A 25143-nucleotide genomic window follows, 5' to 3' on the forward strand; every position below is an offset into this window, starting at 1 on the left:
CTGAAACTCCAATACTTTGGCCACCTGATTCAAAGAACTGACTTATTTGAAAAGACCCTGATGCTGGGAAGGATTGAAGGCGGGAGGAGAAGGGGATGACAGAGGATGAGATGGTTGGATGGCATCACTGATTCAACGGACATCAGTTTGAGTAGGCTTGGGGAGTTGGTGATGGACAGGGAAGCCTGGCGTGCTGCAGTCCATGGGGTCGCAAAGAGTCCGACACGACTGAGCAACTGAACCGAACTGAACTGCTGGGGTCTATGATTGACAATTGCTCCTGTAATTGACCTCTGTGATAATTGCAAAAGAGCTCCCCCTTCTGGCCTCCCTGCTCCATTTTAGTGAGTGTTCCCTTTATTAAGTTTCACGACTGGAAACTAGGCAAGACCGGGTGCCCAGAAACAGAACTCAGTGGGCCAGTGGATTAAGAAGAAAATTAAACTTTTTAAGGAGAGAAACTAGAGTTTGGATGCTCCCTGATATACAAGCATCTCACTCCCTTGCCATGTATTTCTTCCTACTGTTGGCGAGCTCCGACTAATGGACGATCTTGCTCTCCTTGCAGAACATGTATCTTCTGCCTGCACTTTCCCTCAGCTCTAGCTCAGCCCTCCAGGTCTATACCAACCAAGTCTAAGTGCCATCCCAGAGAACTGTCCAGTCTGCCTCCTCGCTCCATCATCTCTTCCAGCCCCTTCACCATTCCTCAGATCCTCAGACTCGTAGACTTGCCTTCAACCCTGACTCTCTACAGTGGATTCTCTTTTATTAAAACTGGGCTTGATTTTGGGTAACATCAGTCTTTATTTCTTGTCCTATTAGGCTGGTCACTTTTCAACGTTTTTAAACCTCAACTCAGAATAAGAGATACATTTTGCATTGTGATAGGTGTATACATGTATGTATAACTGAAAGAAGACACACTCTTATTTTCAATTCCATCATTCCATTCCATTCTGTGCTATTCTATATCATGTTTTTAGATGCTGGTCTTAGCCTGCCACATTAATTTCACAACCCATTAAACTGATTTAGAACTGATGGAGCCAGGAGGGGCTCAAAGGAAAAGATATTAAGTATTTGTCTGAATCCACTCCCTCTTCTCTTAGGCTCATCTGCACCAGGAAGGCAGGCCTTCCCTCTAATTATATTTTTTATGGTTCTAAGAGGAAAGAGTCACTAAGATGCCAGCCAGCCTTGAGGGGGAGGGTTGGTATTTGAACTTTCAGAGTGGCTTAGTAACTCATCAGAGGAAGGTAAGCACCTCTAATGGTGGAATTTAGAAATCAGTGGAATTTAGAAATCAGTGGAGAAGAGATTGGCTTACCTTTCAAATCACGCCCCGTGGGCTACTGTCCCTGTACTTTCTCATGAGACACCCGACAGCCTGGAGTATTTTCATGCCTGGAGGATGCTCTTAGGTGGCCTTACTACCACCTCTGATGAGGGACGTTTAAAATTTCCCAGAGTTTAGGAGTATGGCTGCCTCTGTATATGGGCTATGCAACCCCCATCCCGGCCATCCAGCTGTCTGGACTTGTACTTGTCTGTCTGTGTGTCCTCTTCTGACTCCCCTGGGGTGGCATTCCCCCACTGCTTGAAAACCACTGTCTCCAACAGAGCTTTCAGCAAAGAACATTTGAGGATTTTTTTCTTTTTTTAATAAGAAAAGATGACATGTGTTCTAACATTCTCATTTACAATATCTTTTCTACTCGCCCCAGGAAGAGCAAGGATTTCTGAATATACCTTGACTACAGATAGAAGGATATTGTTGCCTGAGGAATAGCAGAGGTCTTCTCTCATCTGCTTAACGACAACCTGCTGCTGCCATAGACACCTGGGTCCTCGAGAAATTTCCTGAAGGGCTTGTCTGTTGCGTACCTGCAATGAGCCAGGCCCTAAGCTGGGCCACGGCTACAGCCTGGTGAACAAAACTCTCTCCCAAGCCTCAAGCGCTCACACCCAGGGAAGATGAGTGAAGATCGGTGGGTGTCCCTCACTCCAGAAGAATTTGGCCAACTCCAGAAATATGCAGAATGTGAGTAAACGGATGGACCCATCTCGGGTGGGATTTCCTCTTGGTTGGGGAGAGCATTTTTGGAGAGCAGAGTAGCAAAGCAAAGAGAATGAGATCAACTTATTATCTCCTTATAAAAATAAAATTTGTGTCTTTAAACATAAAAATGCAATTATCTTTATACTCTGTAAATGATACATTCTCACCAGAGAAATCTGGAATATCCAGGGAAGAAAAATAAAAAGTAGGTTAAAAAATCACAGCTAAACGCTATGAGCATTTTGTCACATTCCTGTCTTGTGTATATTGCTTTACTTGGTTGAATTCCTGAATATACCTTTTTCCTTTTCGGTCTTCATTTTTTTAAATAATGTAAGATTGTGTTTTCTCAGCTTGTCAAAACCTCTTTCTAGCCTACCTTTTGAAAGGCTGCAGCCTGCTTGGTTACAATGTTACTCAGTCATTTGCTTTAATATACTCCTGTGTTGGACCCAAGGCCTTCTTTCAGTAAGATACAGGATTCTGATGCATGTCACTTCCTTCACTTTGTATTGAAAAGCCTGGGCTTTTAGATGGGGCTCTCGGTTTCACTAGCTGCACCCAGGAACAATGTCAGTGCATCAACAGTGGTGGCAAGGCCCACATACACACACGGCCCCACAGTTGTGCCCCCCACTGGCCACTCCTAGTCCTGATTGTTAACAGGAGTTGGTCCTGGCTGACCGCTTCACTCTGCACACACACAGTGCCCGTCATGATTGTGCAACAGAACTGATTTTTACAGAGCCCTTTGTCTTTCAGAGCCCTCAGCAGCACTCCTAACTCCACCCTATTTTTCTAACTCCTCTCCCTTCGTATTAACTGTGCTGGTGTTTTTGTAGGTCATTCAATCTGTCGCTCCTTGACCTGCCCTACAGCACTTGCCCAGGCAGATCATCCTCTGAAGTAGGGCAGCCTGTCCCACTTCCACAGGGCACTGGTCTGGGAGTCAGGGAGCCAGGCTCAGTGCCAGCTCTGGCGTTGTTTCTGTGATGTGACAGCCCTTAACACCCGCCCCACCCTTTAGATCCCCTCCCCCACACCCCCAGCCTTAGTGTCCTCTTATGCAAAATGAGAGGGTTGGACTAGATGATCTTTCCCTGTGGTCCCTCATGCCTAACACCCCATGATTCCATGTGATCCACCAGTAGGACTGCTGGTCTGTTTCTCCCTGGTACTCTGGAGCCCATGTCCTCTTGTATGACCACAGTAGATTTAGAGAAGTCTGAAGTGTATTGGCAAGGAGCAAGGCATCACCCTCCAGGGTAAGTGTTAGTCATGGGCTTCCTTGATGGCTCAGATGGTAAAGAATCTGCCCACAATGCAGGAGGACTGGGGTTCCTCTGGTTCGGGAAGATCCCCTGGAGAAGGGAATGGCTACCCACTCCAGTGTTGTTGCCTTGAGAATCCCATGGACAGTGGAGACTGGCAGGGTTTCACAGGGTTGCTAAAATTCATGGGGTTGCATAGTTTATGGGTCTCAAAGTCTGTCTCTCCCTGGTACTCTGGAGCCTGTGTCCTCTTGTATGACCACAGTAGATTTAGAGGCCTCTGAAATGAATTGATAAGGAGTAAGGAATCACCCTCCAAGGTAAACTCATCTAATTCTGCCCACTCTGTGGGTCAACAAAGTATCAGGCCCTGTCAGGGAGGAAGAAGCAGCAGAGAGATAAGGCTTTGCCTGAGGAATAGGAACCTTGTTAGGGCGTCAGAAATGGACTTTGACACAAGCAGAGAACAGACTCAAGGCAGCAGGGAAACCACACACAAAGGAGAAGGGAATTTAGGGCTGGAGGAGACTGAAGGGAGTGGATTAGAATGTGGCTCAGTCGGTAAAGAATCCACCTGCTATGTGGGAGACCTGGGTTCCATCCCTTGGTCAGGAAGATCTCCTGGAGAAGGGCATGGCAACCCACTCCAGTATTCTTGCCTGGAGAATCCCCGTGGACAGAGGATCCTGGCGGACTACAGTCCACGGGATTGCAAAGAGTTGGACACAACTGAGTGACTAAGCGCAGCACACACAGGATGACAGAAAGTCTCTCACAGTTCTTAGGGCCAGAAGTCCAAAATCCAGGCTCCTCCTGAGGGCTGTGAGGGAAAGATCTGTTTCCTCGGCTTATGGATGACTGTCTTCTCCCTTTAGTTTTCACATGGTACTCTCACTATACACATGTCTCAGTGTCCAAATTTCCCTCTTTATGTGGAAAGCCTTTTTTTTTAATCCTTACTTTTTAAATTTGTTTTTTATTGAAGTATATAGTTGATTTACAATGTTGTGTTAATTTCTGCTGTACAGCAAAGTGACTTAGTTATACATCTATACACATTTATTTTTATTTTCTTTTCCATAATGATTTATCAAAGGGTATTGAATACAGTCCCCATGCTATACAATAGGATTCTGTTGTTTATCATCCTGTATGTAATAGCTTGCATCTGCTAACCCTAAACTCCCAGTCCATCCCTCCCGCGCCTCACCTTGGCACCACAAGTCTGTTCTCTGTGTCTGGATAGAGTCGTTTTGGATTGAACCCACCCTACTCTAGTAAGACCTCATCTTAACTACTTACCTCTGCCATGACCCTGTTTCCAAATAAGGTCACATTCTGAGGTACTGAGGAATTAGGACTTCAACATATCAATTTGCAGGGGAGACAACTTGTAACAGAGGATCCATCTGGGTGAAGCCTGTGTAGAAAAGAGTTTAAGACGTGAATAGTAGATGGTAGGGGGAGGAGTTGAAACAGGGGGAGCAAAGGAGAAGGGGAGCAAAGGGGAGATTGTCTGTGCGGAGGTAAGAAGAGCTTCTGGGCCAGGTGAGGAGAAGGAGCAGGAGGATGGGGAAGCAGACAGGGGTAGGAGCGGGTAGAAGAAGGCCTGGGGCCCTGCCTGTCAAGGCGTAGCCTTTGGACTGAGTGGCAAAATGTGGAGCCATGGATCTGATGGCTGAGTGCAGGGTGATCTGGATGAGAAAGTTGCCAGGTCAGGGACGGCGGACAAGTCCTTTGGATGAAGTCTCTCATCTGAGCTGAGGCACAGAGCTGAAATGGGGAATGTGGCAATGAACAGATGCTAATTTGTGGGAAATTACTGAGGAAGTATCCTCAAAACTTGTGGAATAAAAGGAAGCCAGCAGAGACACCTCAAAGCCTGTGAATCTGTGCACAGTAAGGGACAGAGGGATCCAGATGTGGCAAAGCCATTGTGGAGGCAGGGGGTGAAAGAAACTCAAGTATTTGGTAGGAAGTGGCTGCTCTGTGGTCTTTTTTCCAACCATCAGCTCTATCCTTCTTGGATCCATCCTCATTTTGTCTGTGTTCCAGGACAGGACAAGGGGCTCTAGCACCACTGTTCTAACAGAAAAGAGGAAAAGATACGATTCTTAGAAAATGATTAATCCTCAGAGGAAACCCTGAACAAGGCACTTCTACCAATTTTAGACACATTCTGGCATTTAGTCATATTGCATTTCCATAGCAACTGCTCTTCCATAACCATAAAAACAGGAGCTTTACAACAGCAGAATAGCTGAAGTGTACAGGCTGAAAATTAAGAACTTTCTCCAGTGGAGTTCTAGGTAGGAGAGGCCAAGAATTTCAGGACAAGAGGTTTTCGATATGCTGCTTCAGGAGCATAAACCCTGCACCTTCTCTGGTGTGCTTCAGTCAGGGGAGAAGCTGTGTTAAACTACCCTTGGATATTTTATATATTATATAATTGACAGTGGCCTGGCGAACACGTGTGCTTAGTCATGTCCAGCTCTCTGTGACCCCATGGACTGTAGCCCACCAGGCTCCTCTGTCCATGGAATTCCTCAGGCAAGAGTACTGGAGTGGGTTTCTATTTCCTACTCCAGGGGATCTTCCTGACCCAGGGATGGAATAGAACCCAGGTCTCCAGCATCTCCTACATCAGCAAGTGTATTCTTTCCCACTGTGCAATGTGAATTAAGAGTGCTTGTCAAAAGAATAGTATGACAGTTTAAGAAGCTTTTTTGTTACCAAATAAAAACAAATGTAAAAATTTTGAAAGTGAAAAGATGAAATTTAAAGCTACTCATGATCCTATCACACTTCTCTGATGACTCACTGGGTAAAAAATTCCGCCTGCAATGCAGGTGGCGCTAGTTTGATCCCTGGGTTGGAAGATCCCCTGGAGGAGGACATGACAACCCACTGCAGTATTCTTGGCCTGGAGAATTCCATGGACAGAGGAGCTTGGCGGGCTACAGTCCATGGGCTCGCAAAGAGTTGAACACGACCGAGCGCGTGCGTGCGGGCACACACACACGATCCTCTCTTTCAGTGATAACCACAACTCGTATGTTTATGTATAAATATAAACATTAAAATACATATTACACACATATACATATATATTTAAAAAACAAACATCTAGACTATTTTGCGTGCTGTTTTCTTCACTCTAACAATATGTTTCAGTTATCCATTGCTGAGTCAAAACAGGCTCAAAATTTGATAGGTCGAAACACCCATTTGGATTTTGTTCCCATGATCCTGTGGCTTGGGCACCTGGCCAGGGCCCAGCAAGACTTGTTTGTGCTCCACAGTGTTTGGGGTTGCAGCTGGGATGCCTCACATGGCCCTGTATGGCCTGTTCACTCACTTGCCAGTACCTCAGTGCTCCTCCATGGGGCCTGTTCCTCCAAGCACTTTCTAATCTTCCCTGGTGGCTCAGAAGGTAAAGAATCTGCCTGCTGTGTGGGAGACCCAGGTTCAGTCCCTGGGTAGGGAAGATCCACTGGAGAAGGAAATGGCAACCCACTCTAGTATTCTTGCCTGGAGATTTCTATGGACTGAAGGGCTTGACAGGCTACAGTCCAGGTCACAAAGAGTTGGACATGACTGAGCAACTAATAATTCAACTTTTTTTCAGGGCCTCTCCACGTGGCATCTCTTGCCAGCAGGGTAGCTTGGACTTTGTACATGTGGCTCAGAGCTCCAAGATATAAAAACAGCAGCAGACCTTTTCAATGCCTGGGTTGAGTGCTAGACCATAACTCTCTCCACATTCCACTGGTCAAAGCAGTCACAGACCTGGGCCAGACTTGATGGGGTGGAGGAATGGACTCCACGTCTCATGGAGATGTGGCTCACATAGTGGGGAGGAAAACTGACAGAGCCATCTCTGGACACTGCCTAGCGCACAGCATGGCAGGATGCATGTCTGAATCACCCAGTACTTTCCAGGAGCATGGTTTTTAGTGGTTATAGAGATTTCTTTTGAGTGTGTATACATTATTTTATTTAACCAAGTTACTGGTTGTGATCTTGCCTGTGTGCTCAGTCACTTCAGTCGTGTCTGACCCTTTGCAACCCCATGGACTGTAGCTCATGAAGCTCCACTGTCCATGGGATTCTCCAGACAAGAATGCTGAAGTGAGTTGCCATTTCCTACTCCAGGGGATCTTCCTGACCCAGGGATTGAACCTACGTCTCCTGCATCTCCTGCCTTGGCAAGTAGATTCTTTACCACTGACCCTCTGGAGAAGCCCAACTGTGATCACAGGATGTATTAATAGAATCAGGGCTTCCCTTGTGGCTCAGCTGGTAAAGAATCTGCCTACAATGCAGGAGACCTGGGTTCGATCCATCCCTGGGTTGGGAAGATCCCCTGGAGAAGGGAAAGGCTACCCACTTCAGTGTTCTGGCCTAGAGAATTCCATGGACTGTATAGTCCATGTGGTCGCAAAGAGTCGGACACGACTGAGTGACTTTCACTTTCAGAGAAGGCAATGGCACCCCACTCCAGTACTCCTGCTTGGAAATCCCATGGATGGAGGAGCCTGGAAGGCTGCAGTCCATGGGGTCACTGAGGGTCGGACACAACTGAGCGACTTCACTTTCACTTTCCACTTTCATGCATTGGAGAAGGAAATGGCAACCCACTCCAGTGTTCTTGCCTGGAGAATCCCAGGGATGAGGGAGCCTGGTGGGCTGCCATCTATGGGGTCACACAGAGTCAGACACGACTGAAGTGACTTAGCAGCAATTTCTAGTAAGGCAAATAAATATCTACATTCTCTCCTACACTAATCAGGCCTCTCTAGAGAACTGGATTTATTTCTGGGCACCACAGTTTACAATGGACAAAGCAGAACTTGTTGAGAAGTGCCTATAGCATGGTGAGGGGCCTCAAGGCCTACTTTTGAAGAAATAGATGAAAACACTATGTATATTTGCTGTAAAGGGGGAGACTCAGGGAAGAGTGAGGGAGCACTAGTTGTATTAAAAATAGCCACAGTACTATTGTGGGAAAAGGGTGTAAAGTTAACAGTGAATGGCTTTAAGAAGTAGCTTTAGGACAAATTGAAGGAAATCATCAGAAAAAGACTGTAAGGGATACATTGCTTCCTAATGATCAAACCTGTCTAAGATGAAACAGAATGGACTCAAAACCACTGTTTCCTTTTGCTAGAACTGTCTGAGCAGAGTTGGCTGAGACATTAGAGAGATAGGAGCCTTAGATGTCTGGTTGATTAAATGACCTTCATTAGTCCTTTCAATACTTAGTTCTGTGTTTAAACAGGTTTCTTTTTCAAATTTGGAGAACATGAGCATATGGAAATGCCTTCTACTGACCCACCTCCTAACAACTTCAGAAATATAATTGGCTTATTTTCCTGATCCTGTTTGGGGGGAGGGTTTTTTCCCTATGATTTACCAAGGATAGAAATTAACTTCTTATTCATAAAGCAAAAAAGGAAAAAAATCCTGATAAAACATCCATTTTCACCTTTAATTCTCTAAGAAATGAAGCCAAACATTTCCCACATCAGTTAGTGGTTGCTTTATTTTGTAGACTTTTTAAAGCTAGGAGAGATCTTAGCCATGATCAAATCCAACTACCATCCATTTTACAAATGAGAACACTGAATTCAGAAAAGCTCAGTGATTCCTGAAGGTCACGCAGAAAATCAGTGGCAGAATAAGAATTAGAACCAATGTTTTCAATTTGAGGTCAAGTTTAATTTGTTTCACTTCAGTTCCAACAAATTAAACAGAATCTACTCATTGGAGCTCAACTTTCAACCATACATTGATAAAGAATATATATATTTAATAGAACAAAATTTTTAATAAACTTTTGCCCAAGATTTTATTTAGCTCAATTAGTGGAGGGGCCAGTAAGACATTAAAGTTGAGAAGTGAGATATGGTCCCTGGATGGATACAGATCAAATCCATAAATTCCTAGTTAGGCAATTTCATAAATAAATGCAAGGATAAGATTGCTCTGTTGTTGTTCAGTCGCTCAGTCATGTCTGACTCTTTGTGACCCCGTGGACTGCAGCATGCTAGGCTTCCCTGTCCTTCATCATCTCCCAGAGTTTGCTCAGACTCACGTCCATTGAGTTGGTGATGCCATCCAACCATCTCATCCTCTGTCGTCCCCTTCTCCTCCTGTTCAAAATCTCTCCCAGCATCGGGGTCTTTTCCAATTAAGATTGCTTGGTTAGATACAAAACTGGTTATAGGACAGCAAACCCTAATCTTTCAGGTTATCTGTTTCATAGAAGTTCTGTGCATCTCTGCTGGAAAAAAAAAATCTGTATGTTAACATATAACTTCACTAAGTCTGGGACATTTAATGTGTTTTAATCAATAGTAAACAGTGAGTTAACTAAGTACCTCCATTAGGCAGTCCTTAAATAGCCTTTGTTCCATATGACATTGAAAAGATGTGTTGCCCACTTATTTTTCTTATTTCTGAGTTTTAGGGAATTTTAAAAATAATAGTGACATACAAAGAAATAGAGACAAAACTGGGATTTACTTCAGTGCCCTTCTAAGGCCCTGAGATGGGACATCACCCCCCCACACACACAACTTTATGTTTCTATTCTATTTAGGTCTTGACAGAAGAATCTGAGGGTCTTTTCCACCTATATTCTTCCTTCCATAACCTCAGAATAGTGGGAATAAATGAGATGAAAGGGAGCCCCAGGTAGTATTCCTGGGCAGGAAAGCTTAACCCCCATGCTGGTTCCCAGGTGTTGAATTCCAACAGATAATCAAGGTACTCGGTGCTGGGTAGCCCTGATAGACTCTTCCTTCCTGAACAAAAATTTTCTATACATTTTAAAAATACTGAATAAGTAAATTGTGCTATTCAGAAGTGTATTTCAGTAGAATCAAATTAAGGCAAAGTTTTTTTACTTTAAGATGTAGGGAATTTATAGCTCAAACCTCAAACCTGTCAGTGTAATATAGGAGTCAGAGAAAATGTTTAAGGCTAATTTGTACAACAATGGAAAGCTGTAAGTAAGCTTTCTTGAAACTTTGCTATTTATATGGGCCAGTAGAGTGAGATTTAATCAAATGTTCATGGAACCCTGGGCCCATAAAGGGTCGTGTCTAGGTGCTTCCATCTTGAAAGGGATAATCACAGCTATTTCTCACACACATCTCTTTTGGTACAGCTGGCCTTCTTTTCATTAGTAATGACTGGAACTCTGCCCACAAGCAGTCACAGAAGCTATGGATAGGGAGGGACTTCATTGAAACAGTGGCTCTCAAATTTGAATGTGCCCATAAATCTTTGTTGTTGTTCAGTTGCTAAGTCGTGTCCAACTCTTTGCCACCCCATGGACACCAGGCTTCCCTGTCCTTCTCTATCTCCCAGAGGTTGCTCAAACTCATGTCCATTGAATCGATAATGCCATCCAACCATCATCCTCTGTTGCCCCCTTTTCCTCCTGCCCTCAATCTTTCCCAGCATCCCAGGGTCTTTTCTAATGAGTCAGCTCTTCACATTTGGTGGCCAAAGTATTGGAGTTTCAGCTTCAACATCAGTCCTTCCAATGAATATTCAGAATCAATTTCCTTTAGGATGGACTGGTTGGATCTCCTTGCTGTCCATGTGACTCTCAAGAGTCTTCTCTAGCACCACAGTTTGAAAGCATCAATTCTTCAGCGCTCAGCCTTTTTTATGGTCCAATCTCACATCCATACATGACTACTGGAAAAACCATAGCTTTGACTATACGGACCTTTGTTGGCAAAGTAATGTCTCTGCTTTTTAACATGCTGTGTAGGTTTGTCATAGCTTTTCTTCCAAGGAGCAAGCGTCTTTTAATTTCATGGCTGTAGTCACCGTCCACAGTGATTGTGGAACTCTTGGATTTTGTTAAAATGCAGATTCTGAATCAGTAGGTCTGGGCTTGTTTTGAGATTCTAACAAGCTCCCAGGTAATGCTGATACTGCTGGTCTAGGAACTACACTTTTAGTTGCAAGAAGGTAACTATTCCTGCATTCCTCCACCTGTGACTGATGAGGCTAAATTATTTGGAGAAAAAGTGGGAAATCTTGCTAGCAATGCAAATTCTACTTATATAAAAAGCCATACAAGTCATTCAGGTCATTTATGATAAATCAGAAAGTCTTAATATCCTGAGGAGGGTTTTCTTTACATTGAAGCCGTGGGAATTTTGGCTGATAAAGTATTTTTCTCTTATTCTATATATAACCTTCAGAACTGCAGCAGAACATTCACTTCCATGGGTTTCCCCAAATAGTTAGCTTGGTGGGCCCCAGTGGTCCTCAGCCTTAGCTGCAAATTGGAAATACCTAGGAGGCTTTAAACGATTGTGATGTCCTGCCCACAAACTCCCCCATCTCTGGACCATTTAATTATCACCTGTAAGCATGAGACTCAGGCATCAGGGATGTTTGAAGCTCCCCTGGTCATTTCAACATGCAGCCAGGATTGAGAACCACTGGTCTACCTTTTCTCCTTATGCCTCTTGGAATATAGGACATATGGAACAAGCATGACAAGCCCAGTCCCTTTTTTCAGTTCAGTTCAGTTGCTCAGTCGTGCCCGACTCTTTCTGACCCCATGAATTGCAGCACGCCAGGCCTCCCTGTCCATCACCAACTCCCGGAGTTCACTCAAACTCACGTCCATCGAGTCGGTGATGCCATCCAGCCATCTCATCCTCTGTCATCCCCTTCTCCTCCTGCCCCCAATCCCTCCCAGCATCAGGGTCTTTTCCAATGAGTCAACTCTTCGCATGAGGTGGCCAAAGTACTGGAGTTTCAGCTTCAGCATCATTCCTTCCAAAGAAATCCCAGGGCTGATCTCCTTTAGAATGGACTGGTTGGATCTCCTTGCAGTCCAAGGGACTCTCAAGAGTCTTCTCCAACACCACAGTTCAAATGCATCAATTCTTCAGTGCTCAGCCTTCTTCACAGTCCAACTCTCACATCCATACATGACCACAGGAAAAACCATAGCCTTGACTAGACGGACCTTTGTTGGCAAAGTAATGTCTCTGCTTTTGAATATGCTGTCTAGGTTGGTCATAACTTTCCTTCCAAGGAGTAAGTGTCTTTTAATTTCATGGCTGCAGTCACCATCTGCAGTGATTTTGGAGCTCCAAAAAATAAAGTCTGACACTGTTGCCACTGTTTCCCCTTCTATTTCCCATGAAGTGATGGGACCAGATGCCATGATCTCATTTATTCCATAAATTTTTATTGAACATCAATTTTTGATCAGGCAGTGGGCTACATGCTGAGGAGAAGCAGGACAGGAAAAGAAGCATAAATGGGAGGATGGGCCCATGCTTATGATGCTGCACTTCCTACACATGCTTCCTACATTCCACCCCAGGGCCTGACTCGTCCTGGCTGCAAAGGTGGGCCTTTTGAAGCGGTGCTGCTGACCTGGAATCTCTGTTCTGACATTGTCTTCCTCCTTTCCAGGACCCTTGGAAAACCCTACTCTTGCTTTTGTGCATCTTACTGTGTTCCTGACTTTCTGGGTACTTATAAAACTTCCTCATGCATCCCAGGCCTCACTGGAAGAAGGAAAATCTAGGGTTTTTTTCCCTTCATTCTTCAGCTTTCCCTTCTCCCTCTTTCTGTGTCTGTTCTTCCCTGGGTTGAGAGTCATTTATTATCTTCCCTGTCTGTGGAATATGTTCCTCTAGGCTCAGCATCATGTTTTTGTGTGTGTGTTGTGACAGACAAGCCTTACTAGTCAGATGCAAATGTACAGGTTGCTTCAGGTCTGCTCTTGCAAACTGAGATCCTTGGACCTACATAATTGGTATCTCCCAAGTCCTTCCTTGAAATGCAGAATTTCAGGCAATGACCCAGATCTACTGAATCTGAATCTGCATTTAAACCTTCTTGCAGTCTTTCAGGCATGTCCAACTCTTTGTGACCCCATGGACTGCAGCACGCCAGGCTTCCCTGACCTTCACTGTCTCCCAGAGTTTGCTCACACTCCTGTCCATTGAGTCAGTGATGCTATCCAATGTTGTCATCCTCTACCACACCCTTCTCCTCCTGTCCTCAATCTTTCTCAGAATCAGGGTCTTTTCCAGTGAGTCGGCTCTTCACATCAGATGGCCAAAGTATTGGAGCCTCAGCTAACCTTAGCCCCAGGCAGTCCACTTGTATGGATTGGGAACTTCAAAGAATGGAGAGTTATCATGTACTTTAGATTTTCACTCTCTTCTATGGGTTTTCAGGTTCTCTTTTTAAAATGTTGCTTTATAGTTATTTCCAAGTTTAATGGAAACTTGATCAGTGTCTGATTAGTGTCATCAGGGCTCCTAACTAGAAAATGGCCCATAAACATTAAGTCCCAGTTCAGGCAGCACAGCTCACATTCTGCTGTGAACACTGAAGCTCCAGATGTGTCTGTTTGTTCAGACAGAGGACATCCCTGTCCCACGCAAACATGGCATCAGAGATGCCTATGAGTAGGGCCAGATTCTCTCCTTAAACAGGCTTTGAATTTGCTCAAACGCTAGGAACAAGTGGTTGGTTAAAATCTCAGAATTCTTGGCATTAAGAAACAACTTTGGACTGAAACTTCTTAAAGCAGCTGTTACAGCTAGCAACCTTGATCACAGCAAAGAGCCTTCTAAACTTCTGATTTAAGGTAAAACTGTGTACTGATGGTCCTGCCATAGTGAGTTATGGTCCAGACCATAGTGATGGTCCTGCCAATGTGTCCCTACGTTGCCAACAGCTGAGTAAGTTGACTTGTTGGGTGGAGCTCTTTAGTGTTGTCCACTTAAACAATAAGGAATATTAGACAAGCACATTTTTAGATTTTTTCCCCTTTTGCAATGGTTATCCAACATTTTCAGCAGCATTCTAATTTATTATTATTACTAATAATAAAACCACATTATAGAACAGTGGTTTCTCAACTTTGACTATATATATGTTTGAACCTGCAGAAGCTTTTAACATATACTGATTCTTGAGTTCCCCCAGAGATGTTGATTTAATTGGTCTGGTGTGAGGCCTGGGATTCAGTGTGCTTAGGGATCCTCAGGTGATTTTAACACGCAGCCTGCTTTGAGAGCTATTGTCATGGAGAAAGGGCATTATCTTCTGATTTACTTGTATTCGTGTATCCAATGACTCTGACAACTGTGTTACACTATTAGATGTGTTAAAAATAAGAGTGACTCACTTACTAGCTCTGTGTCTTTGAAAGAATCATTTAATTTCCATACACCTCAGTTTCTTCTTCTCTAAAATAGGAGTGACTTATCTGAAGGGTTATATTGTGGAGATTTAAATAAAATGCATGAACTGACTAGGACAGTGCTTAGCACATAGCAGGTACTCAAAATAGGAGTTGTTATAGAAAAGAACTGTGGACGTGGCCCTGCTTTGCACACTCAGAAATGGAGCTCTGTCTCCTGCGTCTGGAGGGGGTCTCACCGCACAGGCGTGGATGGGGCGGTCTCTCCTACGTCTGGAGGGGGTCTCACCGCACAGGTGTGGATGGGGCGGTCTCTACTGAGGCTGTGCTCTCGCACCCTCAGGTACACGTGGCACCTGAAGTAAGATCAAGGAATGCTCTGAAGAAGCCCCTCGTTGTGCTCAACTGTCTTCAGACAAACAAGATGGCGCAGCGCCCACTTATTCCTCAGGGAAAGAGAAACCCAGCCCTGAAATCTGTTGAGAAGGAAATAACGTATCAAAGACCACCAAGGAGAAAGTAATGGGTCTCAAGTTTGAGAATTAGAATTTTTCCCTTTTTTGATTTTTGTTTTTTGAAATGGAATTGTTTCCCTTAAAAAAAAAAAAGGAATTGTTTGATGCTCTGAACTCATAAAAACCTATAAAGGAGATTGATGTAAATGTATGGTGAGAAACACCTCTCGTGGAAATTCAGGAGCCAGCAATCTCTTGGATTGCTTTTTTCTATTTAATTTGAGGCTAGTGGTCAAAGAATGAACATGCTTCCATCTGTTTACTTGAATGTGTACATATGATGAATACATGTGTGTATATGTTTGTACGTAAGATAAATATATACACCTATGCATATATAGGGGCTTCCCTTGTAGCTCAGTCAGTAAAGAATCTGCCTGTAATGCAGGAGACCTGGGTTCAATTCCAGGGTCAGGAAGATCCCCTGGAGAAGGAAATGGCAACCCACTCCAGTATTCTTGGCTGGAGAATCTCCATGGACAGAGGAGCCTGGGAGGCTATAGTCCAAGGGGTCACAAGAGTCAGACACGACTTAGCAGCTAAACCACCACCACCACATGTGTATATAAATGTGCATATCATACATTTAAGGATAAAGCAGGATTAGCTCAATAGCACTTGAGAACCAAACAATTTCTGTGAGAATGAACTGGGGAATCTCTAAAGTGTGGCAATAACATGAAAAATTCAAGTGAAATCACTCCCTTGGTTCTCAATCAAAATGCTGTCTCTATGTTACTTTTGCAGAAGCCACAACCAGGAAGACTCAGGCTCCAAATTTTTCATTTTTTAAAAAATGTGTCTACTCTGGCTGAGCTGAAAATCTCCCATTGAAATTGAGTGTTTTCCCCAAATATTTAAGCTACTCCTAGAGTAATTTGAGTACAATGCATACGTGCCCTTAACTGAAATCTTACCTAATACTAACCTCTCTTCCATTCTGTTGCCTGAGTGACTTTTAACAAACAGACCTGGTTCTGCTACTCTACTTCTGAAAAAGTTTTTAACAATTTGAAATCAATGTCCTTAAGTCGGCATTCAGTACCCCCACAAATCTGGCTCTGACTACTCTCTGGTTCTAACTTTGCCTAAAGGTCCTGTAATGCTCATCTATCTCCATATCTTGGTTCACCCTGTCTCTTCTAAGAATACCCTGCCTGCTTCATGTCTACCTTTCAAAACCTTATTTTTTATAGCCCATTTCAAATGCCACCTCCTTCACAGGCCATCCCCAGTCCCCACCCTAACCCTACCCCATTCTAGCTTACTTCTTCCCTGTTCATTTTACTTCTTACCCACTCGGTGCTTCCTTGAGCTTCATATCATTATCGCAGCATTAATTACATATTGTGATGTAATTACACTTGTGTATTAATTACATTTGTGTTAGCAAATGTTTGGGAAGTACTAGTAAATAGTGCTTAAGGAAAAGTAATATAGACTTTTGAACCAGACTAGACCTGAGTCAAAACCCTGACTCTTAGGTAAGTCACTTAACGTTTCTAAATTTCAGTTTCCTTCATCTGTCAACCGAAGAAAATATTACCAAATTTGCACAGGTTGGTAGGGGAGAGTATATGAGAATGTGTAGTAAAGGTCTTTAATAAGGCATCACTATTATTACCGCAGTTATTCAGATCCTGTCCCCAACTAGTTCATCAACAGTACCTAGCAGTGTCTTACCCTCCATAGTGTTTTCTGAATTGAGTGGAAGCAGCCCAAACTGATGGCATCTGTTGCCTGGATCTTACTGAGCTATTAGTTTTCCAACATCTGTTTTGAATTTCAGAGAGAAATGTCCATTTTTAGGCAACAGCAGCATTTTCCTGTGGCATTTCAATTTGTCTCAATCCTGAAATGATTAGAACTTGTGCTTGATTGAATCCAAGTCAGCAAAGTCATGAAGAACAGCCCAGCACAGGCATATCTACTTTACATGGGCCTAAGAAAGCACAACCCTCTATACAAAGAGCCCAAATGCCAAGGAATCCCACGTCAGCGTTTAATGACATTGCCCTTTGTTCAGATGCTTAAATTGCTGCAGTAATGGAGCTTGAAAAGCTGTTACTTATTCACAATACTGTGAGAGGGAGAACCCAGAAATTCTGGTTTTCTTTGATGTCTAGAGTACTGGTAACTACACAGGATACACTCAGGATGTAACAATTATTGATTGTCTTTTCTTGACTCCAAAGTCCCTTATAAAAGAAAAGCCACCATTTTCTCTTGTAGTTTCTAAATGACTTCCTGTGGAAAGCAGAATTTTTCCAAACTACATGCGTATGAAGCCTGCCTCTGTTTCAGCACCAAGGACAGAACCTTGCCAGGCTTGATGCCCACCCATCCATTTAATTAACATTTTAAATGCTTTAAAATTTCTGCTCAGATATTTATTTGATCATCTAATGTATTATTCTTCTGAGCACTAATAATGTGTCAGTTGGTATGATATACAAAGACTTACAGCTCTGAAGGTAGAACCAGGCAAAAGATGGGCAAGTTAATAACTATAGCACTATATGACAAGTGCTGTTACACAGTTATGTGCAAGTCATGTGGGAGCCAGAGGAGGGAGTGATTGACTGACTAGTAAAATAAGGCTTTTCAAGGGAGTCAACATTTCAGCTGGCTACTGAGAATTGATTGAAGTTTGCCATGCAGAAAAGAGACTCCATGAAAGAGTACACAGTGTGTTCAGAAATTTCTAGACATGTGATTTGACATGGCTGGAAAATGGAGTGAATGAATGGTTAAAGTAAGAGATAAGGAGTAGGCTGGATCAGATCACCAAGTACGTGTATATGGGCAAAGGGAGTTAAGCTTTATCCTGGAAAATTAAGAACCATTTAAAGGGTTTGAGCAGAGACATGATCTAATCAAATTTGTGTTTTAGAAAGATAGTTCATACAGCAAGAGTGAAAATGTACTGAAAAAAAAAGAACTGAGAGGGCAGAAAGGCAGATAAAGGTGACATTCTTCCATGTGGTTCTGGAAATGAGGGGCTGCTCCATCATAACCAGCATTACACATGAAGGATTGACTTGGCCTAGCTCCCATTTGCTGTTTACCAATGTTTCACATATGGGTTATGTCTTTCCAGATTCTTCCAAGAAGATAAAGTATGTCTTGGCTGAATTTAATGAGGGTGGGAGCCTCAAACAATATGGCCCACATGAGGTAAGAACATTTTCATTTCAAGCCTTTAAAAACCCCATATTCTAGCCTTTCCATAATTTGTTCGAAGTTTAGCTCACTGTGAAGAATTTGCTTCTCAACACATTTTCTCCCAAGTTTCATTGATGCCATTGATGCTACCTGGAGTTATATGTTCCCCAAGTCCATACCCTGGTGGTTCAGATGGTAAAGCATCTGCCTACAATTCGGGAAACCTGGGTTCAGTCCCTGGGTCAGGAAGATTCCCTGGAGAAGGAAATGGCAACCCACTCCAGTACTCTTGCCTGGAAAATCCCATGGACGGAGGAGCCTGGTGGGCTACAGTCCATGGGGTCTTAAAGAGTCAGACACAACTGAGCAACTTCACTCTCTCACGACCTCACAAGTCCATTCACCCTTTCAGCGTCTCTTCTCTCCTCAGATCTCTTATCCTCCTCCCCTCCTCAATTCCCAGTCATCGAATGTTTTCTACATCACTGAGAAAATAGAAACAATCAGAAGAACTCGTCCCCAAGATACTCAACTTATGTGCCCACCTAGCTATACTGTTTCTCCTGTAACTGGGTCAACTCTCCATGCTCTGATCTCATCTCAGCCCCTCACTTGTACACTCAGTCCCATCCTCTTTGGCCCACTGACGGGCCTTGCTTCAGCAACATATTTCTCTCTCACTCTCACTCTGTCTCTTCCCATCAGTTTTCTCTAAATATTAGATCTGTCCCATCAACAAATAAACATACTGCTATTTCTCCTATATTAAAAAAAAAAACTCCTCTGACTCCACTTCTCCCTGCAGCTACCACTTTGTCTCTCTCCTATCCTTTATCACAAATAAGCTGTTCAAAAGATGTGTCTATACTCATTGCTTCCAATTTCTCTTTTTCCCACTTTTCTCAAAGTTCTTCAATCAGCATGTAGCCAACCACTAGTTGAGACAGCCAAGAACCTCCATGTGGCTGTACTCAAGTCACTTTACTCAACAGCATTGGACATGATTAGTCAAATCCTCCACTACTTTTTTCACTTGGTTTTCAGGACACTACACTCTCCTGATTTTTCTCTTACCCCTTTACTTGACATTTCTACTTGAAAATCAAATAGGAATATGAAACTTAACATAAGCTAACTGAGCTTTTTCATCTTCCTCTATAAAACCTGTTTTTCCAGCAGTCTTTCCCATTTCAGTAAACGACAGCTCCACATTTCAAGTTATTCAGCCTTAAACTATGGAGTCATCATTGAATTTTCTCTTTTCTGCTTTCCTCACATCTCTCAGCTAATTTATCAGCAACTCCATCACTTCTACCTTCAAAATACACCCAAATTCCAGACACATCCCACTACATGCTCTGCTACCACCCTGACCTGCGTCAGCAGTCTCCTCATTGGGCTCCTTGTTTTTGCTCTTGACCTTGAAAATCTATTCTTCACACACATACTGAGCAGTCTGTTAAAACTGAAGTCAGATCATATCACTGCCCTGTTCCACAATCTCTTCTGGTCTGCCCATCTGCTACTAGAGTCAAAAATCAAGGTCATTACAATCTGCACCCCTATCCTACTCTCAGACCTCATCTCCTGCTAATCTTCTTCTCATTTTTTCCCAGCCTTATTAGCCTCTTTGATGCCATCAAACAAGTGAAGGTCACTTTAACTGTAATATCTGTGCCTTTGCTCCGGCCTCTTCCTGCTGTGTTCCTCCCCTAGCTATTCATATCATTCATTCCTTCACCTCCTGCAAGTGTTTGCTCAAATCACCTTCTCAGTGGATGTCACATTCTCTATCTAAAATGTTAAGCCCTACTTTCCCTACGCTTCATATCTTCCCGCTCTGCCTTATGTTTCTCCTTGGTACTTCTCACCATCTGTCACACTATATAACTTAATTATTTAATTGCCTATCTCTTCCATTGGAATATTTTTGTTCACTGCTATGTCCTCAGTGTCCAGAAGAGTATCTGGCTCATAGCAGGCACCCAACAAACATTTGTTGAATGAATAAATGTATGCAAGACTTTTCTTACTTTCAAATTCAGCTCATGTAAAGTTTTCTGAGAGTCCAGGCACTGTGCTGGACACTGTAGAAGACATAAAGATGAGGAAGTACAGTTCCTGGCCTCCCTCCAGAATTACTTCCTACTGGCAGGGCCAAGTTTGAGAGCCATGACCCTGGAGTCACAGGATCTTAGTTTAGACTCCTACCTTTGCTACAAACCAGCAATGTGACCTTGAATATTTCACCTGCTTGAGCCTCAATTTCTTCATCTGTGAACTGAAGATAATAACAACCAAAAAGAAAGACCTTGAAGTTTACAGTTGAGTGGACTACATAAGATGATTTCTGAAAAATGTCTAAGACTTTAAGGACACTGAAAATAGTGCCTATTATTATTCCCCTTCTGTTCCCTTTCCCCAGAATGTTTTAAACTCAACTCCTTCTTCCCTGGTCCTGGGTCTTTTTATGAGGGCTAATTGCAGAAAAGCTACTGATCATCAGGACAAACTTGGGAGGAGGCTGGCCACTTATTTATTCATGTTGTCATCCTTCCAGTAGACCTTGAGTCGGTTCCTTCTCGGCTGGGTCCTAGGAAAGAGTCAACAGAGCCCATACCCTAGGGGCACACCTGAGAGGTGCTTTGGATAAAATGCATAAACCACCTGAGAGTAAAGCAGAAAGAGGATTGCCAGAACAGGGACCAGACTGAAAACGCACCATTGCAAAGAACATCCCTGAGGACAAACCATGCAGAAAGGATGCCAGAGGCAGCAAAGACCTTGCAGCCCCCAGTTGCCACCCCCACCTCCAAAAACATAGGAACAAAGACCAGTGGGGGTGGTGTGAATCAGCCTGTCCGCCCTGAGGCTGACGAGTAGGAGGGCACAGTTTGGTCAGGGCTGCAGAGGGTGTGAAGGCCACAGGAGCTTACAGAAGCAGGGAGCAGCTTGGCTGCTATGAGCTTGCTGCCACCCCCACCTCCATTGGGCTGCCCGCCCCCCGCTCTTTATACCCTGGCATTTCTGTGTCCCAGGGGAGCTCCATCACTCTGATTTCATTCTCTCTCACAGTGTGGCTGGCTTCAAGTAGGTATAATGTGCCAGCACGGGGTTCAGAAACAAGGGTTTGAATTCTCTTGAGCTTGATGGCTTACTGCTGCTGAAATGTCTCAACGAGCAGTGAGTTAGCTGTTGGAAGGGGCAGGCTGCTTAGGAAAGCGAGGCCAGAAAGGAAAGTTTGTAGAGTGGCTGCATGTGGCCATGATAAGCATGCCCTTGCCCGCTGGCACCACGTGATTCTCTGGAGAACAGAGTGCCACTGAAGACTCAAGAAAGTAGACAGAAACAGTGAAGCCAAAAAGGTAGGGGGACCTGGTAGCATCTTAGCACGAAGCACAGCTCTGCCTCTTGCTTGAGCAAGTTATGTTTCCAGAATTATTTTTTCATCCACCGCATGACAGTAACAGTACCATCTCATATGGTTGTTTCAAGACTTAAGCAAGACAGTGATCAACAGACTCTTCATCTCGTTCTCCTTCCTTTTTAGCCTGTAGAAGAATTAACAATTGCTTAGCTAGTTTCCACATGAAAGTCACACTTTCTGGGGAAAAAGAAAAAAAAGTCTGAGCAATGGCAGTGTCTAAGATATTACTCAGGGCTCTGAGAATTGCCAGTGTGCTGCACAGCGGTTGGTTATCTGCTTTGAGCAACGTACCAGCCACTTCCTACCCATCACACAATAACCAGGCAGCTACCCTGAACCTGGTCTGTACTGATTAAAAAAACGTATTCTTTTGCAACCCAGATGTCACTAAAAGTGGCCCCTAGTCACATCTCCTTGCCTGTTGAACTTGAGGTGCTTAGAGGGACTGGCAGGGAGCAGGATGTCAGCCCCGGGGCCTGGACAGATAAAATGGCAGGAGCACTGGACCGGGAGTCGGAAGATGAGGCTTCTGGTTTCACTTTGCTGTGAAATGGCTGAGGCAGATTAACTTCCAGAGTCTTGGTGATATAAGGCGATCAAGTCCACTCTGAGCTCTTCTGATGTGAATGCTCTGTGTTTCTGTGCCTGTTTTGTACCACTTTGTTCCCCAGGACAGGGCCATAAGTGATTGAACATGTGCTCAGTCATAACTGTTTTCTAAGTTCTAACAGTTTGTTGGTTTTTCTTCTATGGCACTCACCACTGTTGACCCTGTATTAGAATTATTTCAGTACCTTTACCACTGAGTCTCTTAAAAGTATGGACTCATGCCTAATTCACCAGTGTGTTCCACATTGGTGCCTAGCACTCTGTCTTGTACCTGGGAGACTCAGTACATATATATTGATTGAAAAGACCCCACAGTAATTGATGACAGCAAGTATACCAACTAGAGACCCAACATCCATTAAAATACTATTAGGAAATACCATGATAGGTGGTGTGGGGGATACAAAGATGGTATAAGACAAATCCCTACCTTTTAGCGTGTGTGTCATGAACAACTATAGGGTAGCAATGTGAGCGTCGCAAGTCAGGAACCAAGGTGGAAAAGTAGAGCAATTCAGGCACAAGAGATCATACTAGGCTTTCTGGAAGAGGTGGCATCTGAGTTGGGCCAAGAAAGTAGTTCATGTAAGTACATGAAAGCCTGGCCAGGAAAGAACACAGAGATCAGTGTGTAGAGGTACACGTAGAGAATCAGAGGAGAAAAGACCAGAATGGTCTCCGAGCTTGGAGTGGCTACAAACCTAGGTTGGAGTGGGATTATAGTAGAGCTTTGAATCCCAAAGTACTCAAGGAGTGAACAGGATGATCCACTGGACTGCAGCAATTCTGCATATTAGATCTTCTATTTACATCAATTTTTTTCTAATTTCTTTGTCTTTTAGAATGTATAGTAGAGGAGCACAGTAACATGTATACAATGTGTAAGTGAAGATAAATGGGAGTGTATGTTTGAAAATCTTAACAGAAGGGCACATGATTTTAAAAGTTTGCAGACAAGGGATCTCAACTCTCCCATGGGTAATTAGAAGCTGAGGAAAGTTTTTGAGTTGGGAAGCAATCTGATCAGAATTGAGCTTTGGGAAGATCAACCTGGCAAGGATGGGAAAGATGAGAGGGCTAACAGATGGAAGTGGAGGCAGAGAAGGCTTGGAGGGGCATTGCAGTGGCCCAGATGGGATACATGAAACCAGAGTCTGAAACCAGGAATGTGAGGGCCTTCAACGTTCCTTGTCAGGTTGGTGGCAGATGGGCCATGGATACAAAAAAGACCTGGATATGACAGAAGTTGCAAAAGAACAGCAGAAAGAAGGGAAGAGACAAGAATTGATCTCAGACAACTGGGAGTTCAAAGCTGAGCCTGGAATATTGAGAGGATAATGCTGCCATTGGCATTAACAGAAACTGCACAGTCAGGAGGCCTTCCCTTGTGGCACAGATGGTAAAGAATCTACCTGCAATGTGGGAGACCTAGGTTCAATCCCTGAGTTGGGAAGATCCCCTGGAGGAGGGCATAGCAACCCACTCCAGTATTCTTGCCTGGAGAATCCCCATGGACAGAGGAGCCTGATGGGCTATGGTCCACAGGGTCACAAAGAGTCAGACAGGCCTGAGCAACTAAGCACAGCACAGCAGCACAGTCAGGAAGAGGAGCCAGTTTAAGAAAGAACCTAATAGCAGTTTACAGCTTGAGATCTTCTGGTCCAGCCCTACATAGTTTGCTGAAGAAAAACCCAAGGAGGAAAATGTGGTGGACCTTAGATCAGTCACAAGTTCTCCTGAATCTTACATTGGTCTTGTTTGAATATCTTCCAGTTTTGGTTTTTTAAGAGCATTATGTAAGACTTCAACTGAATTTCATTTTTATTAAATCATTTAGTACACTCTATTTTCCAGAAATATTTTATGCTGATAGTTTTCAATTTGAGGCCAACCCCAAAAAAGTTAACATTTTGGAGCTCAAAGCTATATTGTCAAATAGTACTTGTTGGTTAAAATGTGCAAAAGAAGGACAATGCAAAAAAAAAAAAAAGAGAGCCTTTTAAAATAAATTAATAATAAAGATGAGAAAATCTAAAAAAAATATAATTGGATTTGTAACCCTCAAGAGAGGAGATTCGGAGGTAATGCACTGGAATCCAAATTGAATGGGTTAAGGAGGTGAGGAGAAGTGTGAAGGGGAAGGGAAGAAGCACAGGCTAGTAGCTCAAGCCACCAATAATTTCTTTGGAAGAGTGATCTGAATGTGTTCACAGGTAGAGAAGCAGGTGCTGGGATACGCCATAAGAGGCAGAGAAGGTAAAATCCAGGGTCACATTGGGTGGGTTCCATTTGAAAAGTAGGAGAAGATTTTGCCATTGTGAACTAGGAAAATGGCAGAGGATGTGCAAGGAAGAGACATTCTGAAGTGTTGAGGTAGTGGAGACAGGACAGAAAGAGTATAAAATTCAGGAAAGGCAGAGAGAGAGAGATGGAGACTGAGAGCTATCCCAGAAATGTGAGCCCACCATTTGCTTGGAAATCCTTCCTCTGGTAAGAGCCTTCATTATCCTCTGTCCAACCAAATCAGGCTTCCTCCACTCTGCCAGGGAGATATTTGAACTGCCCACCCTGAAGCTAAAGAGAAGCCACCTTGCAAGCACCCTCCCAGTGTGGTCCAAAGAGTGTTGCTTGTTTTAAGGACCAAGACTTAGTATCACAAACCTGATGCTGCATGTGCCAGCCAGCTCCTGGTTCTGGGAAGACTCTCAGATCTTCCAGACGAGACAAGGGGTTAAATGCTATTCACATTTTCAGGGAGAGCCAAGTAGCCTCCCAAAAAGGGATTTTTATCTCTATTGTTCACAAAAGCCTGCACAGCGGATCTTGGAGCAGCACTTCCTCAGATGATTTCCAGGAGCATCTGCCGATTTGATGAAAAATCTGAT

The 25143-nt window shown here is 43.7% G+C and overlaps 1 protein-coding gene across 3 annotated transcripts in view; it reads left to right on the forward strand.

Annotated features, from left to right (window-relative positions):
* The window catches only part of DGKG (diacylglycerol kinase gamma), a 224758-nt gene that overhangs the window by 46591 nt on the left and 153024 nt on the right, over positions 1-25143 (forward strand). For all 3 annotated transcript variants that reach the window (XM_070371987.1, XM_070371997.1, XM_070372006.1), the window contains exons 2-3: positions 1728-2044; positions 18158-18234. In XM_070371987.1, coding sequence (XP_070228088.1) covers positions 1978-2044; positions 18158-18234 — 144 coding nt within the window. In that variant the 5' untranslated portion in view covers positions 1728-1977. The remainder of the gene's footprint in view (positions 1-1727; positions 2045-18157; positions 18235-25143) is intronic.

Source organism: Bos mutus, chromosome 1 (genome assembly GCF_027580195.1).
Source record: "Bos mutus isolate GX-2022 chromosome 1, NWIPB_WYAK_1.1, whole genome shotgun sequence".
Taxonomy (NCBI): Eukaryota; Metazoa; Chordata; class Mammalia; order Artiodactyla; family Bovidae; genus Bos; species Bos mutus.